Raw genomic sequence first — 13,926 nt, 5'->3', positions numbered from 1 at the left:
CACAGCTTTCTCTGGATCCTGTGACCAGATTTATAGCGATGGCCTAACCTCTCACTCCCTAGATGAATTTATGACAAATTTTAGAGTCCTGTATCAGGGACTGTCCTTGGTGCTGGTGATGGCTGTGAATAAGACCAGCGTGGTTCTGGCCTCCTCTTCTGAAGGGTAGCACATTCATAGTTTGCTTCCTTATCTGTCTTGTGTCAGTTGGCTGCAGTCTGGTACTCATCCCTCCATGCTACCAACACTGCTCTGGCTTGGTCATGGATGAATCCTTGTATCCTAATGGCAGTGGAACTTCTGAAAGCATACAGCATCCAGGTGGCCACTTAGTAGTAGATCACTTTCCTTCCAAAGCAACAGAAACAGCAGTTTCTGAACCACCTCCTCTGCCTACTTTTTCCTCATTCTCCCCGGGTTCCTTTCATCTTGTCCACCCATCAGCACAATTAACACCACCATCTGGATCATCCATAAATTTGGAAATCCAACATTTCCAAAACAAAACTCATATTCTCTCCCAACCCATCTTCCATCATCTTTTTTTTTTTTTTTGGTAACTGAAGTGACACTGTCTTATTATATTGTAGACATTTTGGGTACATCATTGAGAATCAACACAAGCATATCCTGTGTTAAGTTCACTGCTAAGTGGGCAAGTCTGTCCTTCATCAGATTGCTGTCATCATCTGTTTGCTATCTTTGTGAGCTTTCAGTGAGAAATCCAGGTCCATCCAGGCCTCCTCCGTCTCTCCCACATTTCATGTTTAATTAAAACTACCTAAGCACCTCTCCATTAGCCCACCTCTTTTGCTCTTCTGTGCAAGAGAACTTTCTTGAATTCCTTCTGAACTTTAATCCATTATTCATTCATCCTGTCAGAATGACCTTTCTAAAATGCAAAACTCTCTCTACCTATGAGTGAAACAAGGGTAAACTGGGTAAGGGGGATCAATTGTTTGGATAGAAAAGTGACTTTTGGTGGCAATCACAAGGTAGCATGTATACATGTTGAATTTTAATGCTATATACCTGAAATCTATATACTGTTTTAGACCAATGTTACTTCAAATAAGAAAATCAGTGAATGAATGAATGAGTGCAAAACTGATACAAATCTGCCATGACCTCAGTTTCCTAGAAATGTAACTCTGAGCCTAGATCCTTGGCCTGAGTTGCTGGTTTCCACCTACCTAGCCATTTTCACCCGCCACCCCATGTACTTCTGATCCGAAAACATTCACACCACTCTACCGCCTGCCTTAAGCCAGTTCCACACCTCTGACTTTGCATATATTGTTTCCTCTACCTGAGGTTTTTCTCTCTTTTTAAACACCAAGCAATCTCAAAATTGCTATTTCGAATTATAAATGAAAGAGGGGAAATCATAACAGACTCAGTAGAAATCAAAAGAATAATCAGAGATTACTATGAACACTTATATGCAAACAAATTCAACAACCTAGAAGAGATGGACAAATTACTGGAATGATATAATCATCCAAAGCTGGACAAAGAAGAAAGAGAACACCTAAACAGACTAATTATAAGCAGCGAAATTGAGGCAGTAATCAAAGCACTCCCCCAGAACAAAAGCCCAGGTCCAGATGGCTTCACAAATAAATTCCACCAAACATTCAGCAGTGAATTAGTGCCTGTCCTACACAAACTCTTTCAAAAAATTGAAAAAGAAGGAATACTACCAAATACGTTCTACGAAGCCAACATTACACTAATACCAAAACCAAACAAAGACAGCACAAAAAAAAAAGAAAATTACAGGCCAATCTCCCTAATGAACACTGATGCAAAAATCCTCAACAAAATCCTTGCCAACAGAATCCAGCAATTCATCAAAGAGATAATACATCATGATCAAGTGGGATTCACCCCAGGGACACAAGGATGGTTCAACATACGAAAATCGATCAGTGTAATCACATCAGTGCAATCACATCAACAAAAAGAAAAATAAAAACAATATGATCATATCAATAGATGCTGAGAAAGCATTCAACAAATCAAACATCCATTTATGATGAAGGCCCTTGAAATTCTCGGGATAGAAGGAACATATCTTAACATGATAAAAGCCATATATGACAAACCCAATGCCAATATTATTCTCAATGGTGAAAAGCTGAAGGCCTTTCCTTTAAGATCAGGAACAAGACAATGATGTCCTCTCTCACCACTGCTCTTCAATTTAATACTGGAGGTCCTAGCCAGGGCAATAAGACAAGAGAAATACATACAAGGAATCCAAATAGGGAAAGAAGAAGTAAAACTATCACTATTTGTAGAAGATATGATAATATAGAGAACCCTAAAAACTCCACAGAAAAACTATTTAAAATAATCAACCAGTTCAGTAAAGTGGCAGGATACAAAATCCACACACAACAATCAGTAGCCTTCCTATAAACAAACAATCAATATGAAGAAGAAATCAAGAAAACCATCCCTTTTATAACTGAAACAAAAGAAATCAAATACTTGGGAATAAACCTAACAAAAGAGGTGAAAGGCCTATACAAAGAAAATTATAAAACACTGTTAAAAGAAATAGAAAAAGTCACAAAGAAATGGAAAGACATCCCCTGCTCATGGATTGGAAGAATTAACATTATTGAAATGTCCCTCCTACCAAAAGCAATATACAGATCAATGCTATTCCAATAAAAATCTCAATGACATTATTCAAAGAAATAGAACAAACACTGATGAAATTCGTATTGAACCACAAAAAACCATGAATAGCCAAAGCCCTACTGATGAAAGCAAAGGAGAAAGGAGGTATCACACTTCCAAACTTCAAGCTATACTACAAAGCCATAATAATTAAAACAGTTTGGTATTGAAACAAAAATAGACATACAGACCAATGAACCAAATTGAGAGCCCAGAAATAAAATTACACTTATATGGACAACTGATCTTTGACAAAGGAGCAAAGACTGTGCAATGGAACATGGACAGTTTATTCAATAAATGGTGCTGGGAAAACTGGACCACCACATGCCAAAAAATGAAACTAGACCACTACCTTTCACCGTGCACAAAAATGAACTCAAAATGGATAAAAGAACTGGCCATAAGACCTGAAACCATAAAATATATAGAAGAAAATATAAGTAAAACACTACAAGACATATCTCTCAAAAACACATTTAAGACTCATCACCCAAAGCAAAGGAAGTCAAGGAAAAGATAAGCACCTGGGATTACATCAAACTGAAAAGCTTCTGAACAGCAAAAGAGACATTAACCAAAACAGAGAGAGACCCCACTGATTGGGAAAAAAATCTTTGCACTCCAGTCAACTGATAAGGGACTGATCACAAAGATATACAAAGAACTCACACGACTCAACAAAAACAAAATAAACAATCCAGTCAAGAAATGGCAGAAGAACTTAAAAGATTTCTCCAAAGAGGAAATGCAAATGGCCAACAGGCATATGAAAAAAATGTTCAACATCCCTGATAATCAGGGATATGAAAATTAAAATCACATTGAGATACCACCTTACACCAGTAAGAATGACACACATCAAAAAAACAAGCAACAACAAATGTTGATGAGGATGTGGTAAAAAAGGAACTCTCTACATTGCTGGTGGGAGACCATTGCCAACTGGTCCAACCACTATGGAAAGCTGTCTGGAGATTCCTCAACCTGCTAAAAATGGAGCTACCATATGACTCAGCAATTCCACTAATAGGGATCTACCCAAAGGACACAAAAACATTGATTCAAAAGAACACCTATATACCTATGTTTATTGCAGTACTATTTATAATAGGTAAAACCTGGAAACAACCCAAATGCCCAAAAATAGATATCTGGATTAAGAAGTTGTGGCATATATCCACAATGGAATATTATTCAGCAATCAAAAAAGATAAACTCATGCCATTTGCAGCAACGTGGATAGAACTAGAAGGAATTATGCTCAGTGAAATAAGCCAGAAGGAAAAAGAAAAATTCTGATGGTTTCACTTATAGCAGGGAAACCCAATAAGATATCAGTGTAAAAAAAAAAATAATAGCAGTACAAAACACAACAAAGCAAAGACGGACAATTATAAATCAGAGACATCCTGCAGGGGAGGAGGAGGGAGAGGCATCAGAGGGAGGGAGGAGCACAGGGGACTGAGGTGATGGTGAAAGGGTGCATGGGGACTACACCTGAGGGGGTGGGGGGAAGCAAATAATGTTTAAAAATGAACAATGATGTAAAAAATAAAAAAGTTAATATTAAAAAATAATAATTTAAAAAAAGAATCAGGAAGATGCGGCCCCACTGGAGGGGCTGACTTGTCTCCAAGCTCAGTGTATGTCGTATGTACCTCTCCTGTAGGTCTTGCCACAGGAGACCTACAGGTCTGTCCCTGCTCCTGGCTTATGACTCCTCAAGGCCACAGATTTTTTTTTTTGTGGGACCCTCGCCAGTGGCCGGGGATCAAGCTGGTGCTGCAGAGGCTGTGGGCAGCCTCGCAACCTAGCGCTCAACTGCTGCGCTGCCAGGGGAGGCCCCTCAAGGCCACAGATTTTCCTCAGCACTAGGTGTATTGCCTGACCTATAATAGGTACTCAGTAAATATTTGCAAAAGAAAGGGAGACTTAGGAAGGGGAGAATTATGGGGGAACAATGTCCTGAAGAAAGAAAATGGACAGAGAGCGGTTTTTTTCCCCCAAGAAACCAGTGCGCAGCTTCTCAGGCTTGTAGGCAAATTTAATTTAGCTCATCAGTTGAGAGGAAGCCAGGTGGGTCTCAGGATCTAGGTTGAGACTCAGCAGATGAATGTTGTATCATTTGAGAGAGGGAGCAGCTGGGGGATGGATCTGGGGGGAATATGACTATACTTTTTGGACATGCTGTTTTTAGTGACAAGTATTAGAAAGCTCAGATTGAATTTTTATGTGGGGTTATGTGTTGTCGAGGACATGTCAGCAGACTCCAGGTGACAAATAATAGTCTAATTGTTAATGAAGCTAATGGGCTGCAATTTGACAATCATAAGCCGCCTTCTAGAAACTTCCCTTCTTCTCCCATCAAATACAAGAAATGTCTCCCAAACTGATTTTGGACCATAAATGCCATTACCCCCTGTAGGGTAAGGTAAAAGGTATCAGGCTTTTCTGCCCTCCTGCCATTAGGATAGATGACAGAACCCTGTGGTCCTGAATGCATGCCTGATGGCGGGCACCTGGAGTAGGGTGTGGGCATAGGTAGATGGGATTCACCTGGGCTTTTAAGGGCGGCGTCATGGGGACGCCAGAAGAAGCGGAGAGAGAAGCAGAGCCATGAGAAGAGCAGAGAGAATGTGAGAGAAGGTCGGAGAGCTCAGAGTGAAGACTTGTGGGGGGCTGGGAGACCTGCAGCCTCCCAGCCCCCCAGCACCCCTGCCTGCCGTGTACCTGGTAATCTAAATAAAAAACCTGCAAAAGCCACTGAGGACTCTGACTCCTTCTTTACCCAGTCTGCTGGATCAGAAAACCTGCCCAGTGTCCATTCCTGCCTTTACACCCCACACTTGCCCAATTTTTCTCGAATATTCTTTCCACCCTCACCTCAAGTGAGCCCAATAGGAAAAAGAGGAAGCCTGGCTAACTAAATACAAAGAATTGCTGCGGCAGGGAAGGCATCATAAACAGGAAATGCAGAAGAAAAAAGGAAGTGAAACCTGTCACTCTCTTTTCTTTCAGTGCTACCCACAGAGTATGCTTTTAGCTCTGGCCTTTCTCATCAGAACCTGGTCTTCCTTTCCCCTCACTTTCCACTCCCGCAGCCTCGTTTGCTGTAAACCTTGGCTTGTTCTCAATCTCTGTGCTCAAGGACTGTGTTTGCACTGTTACTGGTGCTAAATAATCTCCTAACCACAAAATAATCAACTTCTGCAAATCTGAGCTTTTGTAGCCCCAGTGCATCTCACGCATGAGTGACCTCTTCCCAGTCCTCGGGAGAATCCACGAGAATAACTGCCAACAAACTCACTAATATAGCAAGTGCTAAGAATTGAAACCTGGGCCTCCCTGGTGGTGCAAGGGGTTAAGCACCACACTGTGAGGCAATCCGCGGCCTCTGCAGCATGAGTTCGATCCCCGGTTGCAACCCACATGGAGCAACCCATATGGCACAGCAGACCTCTCCTTGCTTGCCCGCTGCTCCCCTCAGGGGTGTGTTTCAGTCAGTCTGCCTGTTCTGTTCCCCACTCTGTCTCTGGTGGATCCTCTCACCCCCCGTATCTCTGGCCTGCACCCCGGCTCTTGTATAAATAAATAGATTAAAAAAAAAAAAAAAGAATTGAAACCTGAGTTTCTCGCTCAACCCAGAATGGATGTTCTCCATGCCTCAGGGTTTTTTTCTGTCTCAGCTCTTTCTGGTTTCCCTCGTACCCTGCTAATTGCTAATTTTCTTAGACCATGTAATAGTTTCAGTCATGAGACTTCTCTATTTTTTTTTTAAAAACATCTTGGTGTTGAGAGGCAGATGAAAGTTAGACGTGTAATAGTGAACAGGCAGGAAATTTTACATGCTCTGGACCCCGACCTCGCTTGGTACCAGCTCTGTGGGGCAAGGGACCACTTCCACTCACCCTGTCTACCTCAGGGGGATTGAACCCAGCAACGTAACGGTTCTGTGATGAATCTAGCTTAATATATGTGCTCTTGAGAGGAAAGGGAAGTTTGTCAGGACATTCACAGAAGTGAGTCTATAATAACCCAGGTTGCTATGTCTTAAGCTCAGATTAGGGACCTAGAGGATGGGTCAGATGCTCACGGGCACCTGCCATGTGTTAATATTTTTCCCAGAATTATGAAGATGAAAAATAAGATTTCAACAACTTTCACAACAGCAGCTTCAAAATCAACACCCTTGATAAATGTGTTAAATGAATGGCATTGTCACTTTATAAAAACAGAACATTTATCTTCCATAAACAAAGACAGAAGAAGGCCCATCATTGTAATATTTTAGTTGACATTAAAACCCAAACTCCCATGTTACAATTTTATTTTCTTGTGTATTCTTATATAATCTATGAGCTCATTGATTTTAATCAGGGGGGAAAAACACCCCACCTAAACCTACTGTAAAATAGTCATAAGTGGCCTACAATACTCTGATCCATATTTGGAACTTAATTTTCCTAGCACCTTCATTTATGTAAGTTAATAGTGATCAACCCTGAACAATATCATTTTTGCCTAATATATTCAGTCAGTTAGTGGGGGAAAAAGGATAAGTGAGCAGAGGTACAATGTGTGAGAGAAAATATTTATTTACTTAAGATTTACTTATTTTTATACAAGAGCTGGGGTACAGGCCAGAAGCATGGAAGGATGAAAGGATTCACCAGAGACAGAGTGGGGAGCAGAACAGGCAGAAGGACCAAAATACAGTGCTGCACCATGTGGGTATCTCCCTGGCCGCCCAGGAATTGAACCTGCGCTGCAGAGGCTGCGGACAGCCTCACAGCGCTGCACTCAACTCTCTGTGCCACTGGGGAGGCCCGAGAAAATATTTAAAAATTAAGATTGCGATTAACCTATTCAAACTGGGTTTCCCTTGTACCCTCTGGTCCTGGTCCTTGAATTGCTCTCTCTTCTATATCCATGAATAGAGGCTTGCAGAATCTCTTTGTGTCCCTTGGCATTGCATGTTCTTTCTCTGAAAGGGTTCTTATGTGGTTTTTAGGTTTGTTTCAACTCTTCAGCAGCCTCACTAAGAAAACAACTGATTCATGAATAAACAATCTCCAGGCAACAAAATACCAAGGAGGTGTTTCAGCTCTTTTCCAACAGAAAGCAAAGCCTAGGACTCGTGCTGAAGGGAGGTCTGATTTAGGAAATGCTCCTAAGGAGCAAAAGTTGGGGATTGGAAGAAAGAAGCAGGGAAAGTTAATTCAAGGGTGCACTTGGAGGTGACCAGGGCATAGAGTAAGCCTCTGTAGGGCCTCCCTGGTGGCACAGGAGTTAAACACAGCACTGTGAAGCTATCCACAGCCTCTGCAGCACGAGTTCGATCCCTGGCTGACCAGGGAGCTACCCACATGGTGCAGCAGACCTCTCCTGTCTGGCCCACTGCTCCCCTCAGCAGTGTATTTCAGTCAATCTGCCTGTTCTGTTCCCTACTCTGTCTCTGGTGAATCCTCTCACCACCCCCCCCCCCCACACACACACCTCTGGCCTGTACCCCAGCTCTTGTATGCATAAGTAAATAAATTAAAAAAAAAAAAAAGAATAAGTAGACCCCAAGGGTGGAAGAGGGACTTCTTCACCTGCACCTGCTGACAGGTCAAAAGTTGCCCTATGAAGTGTTAAATTCCTCACTCCCAGGTTTGCATGTGTTCCAGTGTTAAGTGGTTATGATTTCAGAGAAACTCTGGGTAGAAAGCAAGGGACTGCTGCAGGGGGGCTGAGGTGAGCTGCTTCAGGTCACACCTGGCAGAAGCCTAAATAAAAGGCATGCAAGAGGGTGAGAGACAGAAAGCACATGTGCCTTTTACACTACGTATTTTTTTTTTTTAAAGAATGGCCTCAAAGCAACAAAACACTAATGAAAAAAAAAATACTAGAGATTAGCTTAGATCTGGAATGATGTCTCTCATCTCCTTGAAATGGACCTGTTCTTTTCTACAGCTTAAATCAGAGTTTTCGCCAAAAGACATATCAACAGAAGGTCAACTTTGCCCTTTCCTCATCATTTAGCTCATGTCTCACCTAGATCATGGTTGAATTATATGTATGTGTTCTGATAAATTTAACTGTAGTCCCTTGAGAAGCAGGGTGGCACTGCATCAACTCCCTTGACCATAACACAAGGCTTTATTTATTATGTGGCCACCTAAATCCCAAACTTTCACACTAATGAGGAAGGTGACAGTTGGAGACAGATTTGTATCAAGTCTGCAGTATATTAACTGTTGATTTCTAAGTGTAAATTAGAATTATGGTATTAGGTTCCCAATAGTTGGAATAACTCGACTCTGACATGTTGGAATTGCATCTGCATTTGCAAGGCTGATTGACAAATTTCAAAGCAAGCTTGGCTCTCTTAATTAAGAGACCTTTACAATTTTCACTGGAGGATGAAATGTAATCATCTGTTGTTTGCACAGACACCAAGTTTCAAATTTTAGACTAACATTTCCTCATAATTTTCACTAGTTCTTTAGTTTCATGTTTCACTACATTAAGTAAATTCCTGTTTTGCAGTAGTACAGGAATTAGTAATATGCTTCTAGCCACATTTTAAAGTTACATTTCAAAGGATTGTGAAATATAAGTTGTACTTTGTTAAAACACGACACAGGACAAGGTTTAAATGTATTAAAAAAATTTTTTAAATGTTGAACAAAATAAAATCTTTGCTATTCATTTTACTATTGTTTCTACTACCTCTTTTACTATCTCAGTAGTTAATGCTTTCTAATTTGCAATCCAACTAACACAAGTAAAAGTAATGCCTAAGATATCTGAAAACAAAAATTTCTGTTCTGCATTTCAGAACAGTTTCAAGATGAAGTTCACGATTCAGTTTACAAATTACGAAAAGTAAATCACCATGAAAAACTTCTAAGAAATGTTCTGCCCTCAGTTGAAGGACTGAAGGTGGATCATTTTTAACATGTTTCTGGCCAAATTCACATTTCTAGAAGGACCAACAACCAAGTTTGAGAATAAAAATAAATGAGCATTTCTTTCACAAATTCTCCTGGCAATTATCTTTTACAGGTATCCCCTGCTTTTAAAAAGTTCATGTGATCCCACTTGGCTTGCAGGAAAGAGCTACTTGTGCACCTGTTTTCACTGATGGAAAGAAATCTACCAGGGATTTCAGCTTTTACGACAAAAGGCACAAGCACAAACAGCCTGGAGGAGTTTACGGCAGCAGATCTAAAGGCAGCAGCACCCCAGCAGAGAGGCCCCGCCAGCTACTTCCCAGAAACTACTTTCTACAGGTGTGTTGTTTGTATCACTTCTGCTTTTACTACATGTATTGATTTAGGTTTTATGTGCTATTTGGTATGATTTGATAGTTTATTTGTGGGCACTGGGGCTACTCAGAAGTGTTTGCATATAAATGACCAACAGTTGCTTCTTTGGGATTACAGATACTACTTTCAGGAGCCAGGGAAACCTGCGTACATTCTTAGAAACAAAGTGATACAGGGAGAGCACAAGGCAAGGGTCACATTCACAGAGGTGTTTTAGGTGTGAAGCACCAGGACAAGCTGGAGGAGGTGTAGGAAGATTTTATGAAGCTCAGGGAGAAGGGGAGTTGGGAAATTCTAAAGCAGGCATATTTAATGAAACTGCATGTTGGAAAAAATAAGGTAATTTTGGTTAGATAATCACAACCAGGAAGGTGAACTTGGACACAGTTCATTTTCCAAAGCACTGCTTCATGTGCCACCATGTATCCCAAGTGCCTGAAATTTGGGGTCATGATTAAGGAAAAATCCTGCTTTTATAACAAGCTATACTTCACAGCACAGAGATGATCAGCTGTAATCCTGGTTGCCTTATCAGAAGATGCATGACGTTTCCAGAAGTGCGACCCCAGAGGCCGATCGATAATAACGGCAGCTCAGTTCAAAAGCCCCTACGAAACTGTAGCCCAGTCCTGGACCCTCACTACAAGCACATGAGTTAGGACTGTGGTAGGTGAGGAAACGGAGGCATGGAGAGATTAGATAAGCGTCTGAAGATCACTCAGTTAAGGGTTGGAGCAGGCTTCAAACTGTCTGGCCCCATGGTTTCTATTTCTGAATTCCATACTGTCTCATAGTGTACTCCCAAGAATGGGGAGCCGCCTAGAACGAATGAGCCTATGGAGGCACAACTACCCCCGGTGAAGTGGGAAGTAAGACTGATTTCAGAGTTCCAGGATCACTTGGGATTGAGCTCAACCACAGGCAGGCTAAGTCACCTTTACAGACAATGAATGAGCCCCAGGGCAGGTAACTCCTCCACAACCACAGAGAGGTACCAGCCCATCAAGTGAGGGAATCTGTTAGTTTCACGTGGGCGCTGGTGAGCCAAAGAGGCAGGGAAGAGCCTGTCCTGGGGTTGAAAGCCAGTATTCCAAGCAAGCTGTGTTCAGTGAGGAGCTCCCTGGGTGATGGAAGGGCCAGTCCTACTGGGAGTCAGATGAATTAGGCCTCCAACTAGAGAACCCCTGGTATTATATGTTCCTGTAGTTTGATTACAGTGAGAAGCAGCCTGGATATAGCTATACAATATCCTGTCTGCCAAAAATTAACAACTGGCATTTTGATGAACAGACTTGTGTGTATCAGGGTGAATCAGCTTCCTTGTATGCATGTCCGATCAGCTTTGGTGGACTGGAAAGAATCAATCTCTGGAGTGTAGCCCTGTGAGTCCCAGGGTGAGATTTGGAGCCAGTTTTACCAAGACACATGCCACCTTATAAGTTTCCTGGCATTCAATCCATTTCTTTGTCTCCTAGTGACAAGCTGCCTTTACTATACGTACTACTTAGAAAAATCATCCATGACACCTTAAAACAATTAGAGGGTTTTTCAGTATGGAAAGGTTAAAGCCAATGTGGTGTTATATGCCAGTAGTCTATGCTGATTTGAAAGAGAGGGCTAGGATGACTGTGCAGTGGTTTACAAACTTCTAGGAGAACAAAACTCCAAAGGAAAAAATTAAGTTTTTTCAAATTTAAAAATTTGTATAAATAGGTGTCCACTTATAAAACTCACTGCAGGAGATAAAAACATAAAAACAATCTCTATACTGTTTGTTGAGTCTCTCTAAACTGCACTCTTCAGAGAAAACGTGAAAAATAAGAGGCATCAGAGGCCCTGCTTTCTGTCCCCAAGCTCTTGGCATGTCGTAGACAAAGGTGCTAAGAACTGTGCTGCAAAACAGGTTCCATGGATGGAATAGAGGAAACGAGAGGTCACAGCTGTTTGAAAGAATCAGTGTGGGCATCACCACCACCCTCCAACACCTTGATAAGAAGTCTTTCTGGATGGCGGGGCCCAGTGCTATCAGGATCACTTGCAGAAATGCCCTCACTCCTCTGCCTTGGCTGCCAACCCTACCTGCCAGGGTGCCAGCTTATTATTTGGGGAACTCGCTTTAAGAAGCAGCAGCTTGAATAAAGGGTACCCATATTCAGAGAAAGGCCTTCCCCTCATTCGGCAGGCTAGCCCACTACCCCCAGAAGCATTAAAAACCATCCCAATCAACCAAAATCAGAGCAGAAAAGGAAGGTTTTTGCCACCACTTGGGACAGAAAGGTGTTTGCATTTCTGGGGCACTCTTCAGCTTCTCCCAGGTGTGTGTGAGTCAGCGAGTAAGCCGTCTCCTTGGGCAAAAAGGTGGCACCAAGGCCACCACCATAGCCCAGGTGAAATATAGAACATGCAGGTAAATCAAGAGTCAGGAGCCAGATGGACAGGGAGCTTCCGCTTGAAAGACTGAAAAGATTTCAGAGTGATAAATGGGCAAGTTACGAAAGCAAAGGTCTTGAAATCTGGTAACTGCAAATACTTGTTGAGGGAAGGTGATGTAACAAGAATCAGGACAAAATTTGAGAAGGGGTTTGCGCTCCCGAACTCCACCCTATTCTTGCATAAGGTCAGCGCAGAAAAGGGATTATGAAATAAAAGGAATCCTCGTTAGCCTTCCTCACTGGGAAGACCTGGGCAACATTCAAGGGCTTGTTTAGTGGGGTTTGAGGACTTTTCGTTGTTGTTTTGAGGCAGAAGGTACAGATTAGTGTCAATACCTACAGGGATAAACCTGTTTTAAAGGTAAGAGGGGAATCGTTAAGCAAAAGCCCTCAGGTATTTCAGCTCTTTGCTGCTTTATGTGTATCTTTATGCAAATTACTAAATCTCCTTCATTCTCAATTCGGTTCATCTGTACAATGGGAATAAAAATCCCATTTAGGCTTCCAGTGCGCCTTATATGAAAAAACACAGCCCTTTAGACACACTTTCTGGTACAAATAAAGCTGCCGGTTCGCAGATGGCACGCGTTATTGCAACCCAAATCCTTGCCACTGTAGACGGGGGCGCGCGAGGGTCCGGGGGGATGGCAGCCTAGACTCACACCTGCCCCCAGTGAGGTGAATAAATATATTTAGATGTCCTTTGACTGACGCTTTTAGGACCAGCCGAGGCTCTGCCAGCAGCCAAGAGTCAGGCTGGAGCAAACTGCTTTGTGGCCGGGAAATCCGGCCAATGCTCTGGAAGCCGCCCGCGCCGTCGGGCTTTCTCGGGTGCCACCCCAGAGCCCCGGCGCGGCTGGCGCGTTCCCGCCCGTCCCCCCCGCGGAAGCGCTTTCCTGGGCGTCCACCCAGAGCCCGGGCACCCGCGGGAAGGACCCTTGGAGGGGCTGGGGCGGGAGCGGCGGGGCTCGCGGCTCACCTGCCAGGCTCGGCGGCGCGGCGGCCAGAAGCAGCAGCAGCAGCGGCGGCAGCCCGGGGTGCCCGTCCCGGCTGCGGCGGGACATGACTCCGCGCCCGCGACCTCTCGGCTGGGCCGGGCGGCGGCGCTTCGAAGGGCGGCTCTTGGGCCGGCAGCCAGCGGGGCGCCGCGTCTCAGAGGTCGGCGCTGCTGGAACTTTCCTCTTTCATGAGTCCTGTTGTCTGGTGCTTGTCAGGGGCGAGGAGCCTCACGCAGCCTTGGGAACGACCTTCACCCCGCTGGGCACCAGCCTGGAAAGGCGGGTCCTCTCTGACCCTCTAGCGCCCAGTGGGCCGGGCTGGGAAAGTTCCCCAGCTGCGCCCGAGCCGGCTGCCGAGGCTGCGCGGGCCACTTTCTCTGCGCTCCGCGTCCGCCCGGGTGGTTTTGCCGCCCAAGCTTCGAACGAATCAGTTCACATCCACGCTGCTCGCCTCTGTCTGCAGGTCAGCCACTCCTCCGGAGCCGCGGG

At 43.6% G+C, this 13,926-nt stretch overlaps 1 protein-coding gene across 1 annotated transcript in view; it reads right to left on the bottom strand.

Annotated features, from left to right (window-relative positions):
• Positions 1–13,503, bottom strand: part of PLBD1 (phospholipase B domain containing 1) — a gene marked incomplete at both ends in the record, with an annotated part of 46,082 nt that extends 32,579 nt beyond the window's left edge. The window contains one exon of the mRNA XM_084254775.1: positions 13,419–13,503. Coding sequence (XP_084110901.1) covers positions 13,419–13,503 — 85 coding nt within the window. The remainder of the gene's footprint in view (positions 1–13,418) is intronic.
• Between the last annotated feature and the right edge of the window lie 423 nt (positions 13,504–13,926).

The sequence above is a fragment of the Talpa europaea genome (assembly GCF_964194135.1).
Source record: "Talpa europaea genome assembly, chromosome: 15".
Classification (NCBI taxonomy): domain Eukaryota; kingdom Metazoa; phylum Chordata; class Mammalia; order Eulipotyphla; family Talpidae; genus Talpa; species Talpa europaea.
This window is presented reverse-complemented; position numbering and strand designations above follow the sequence as displayed.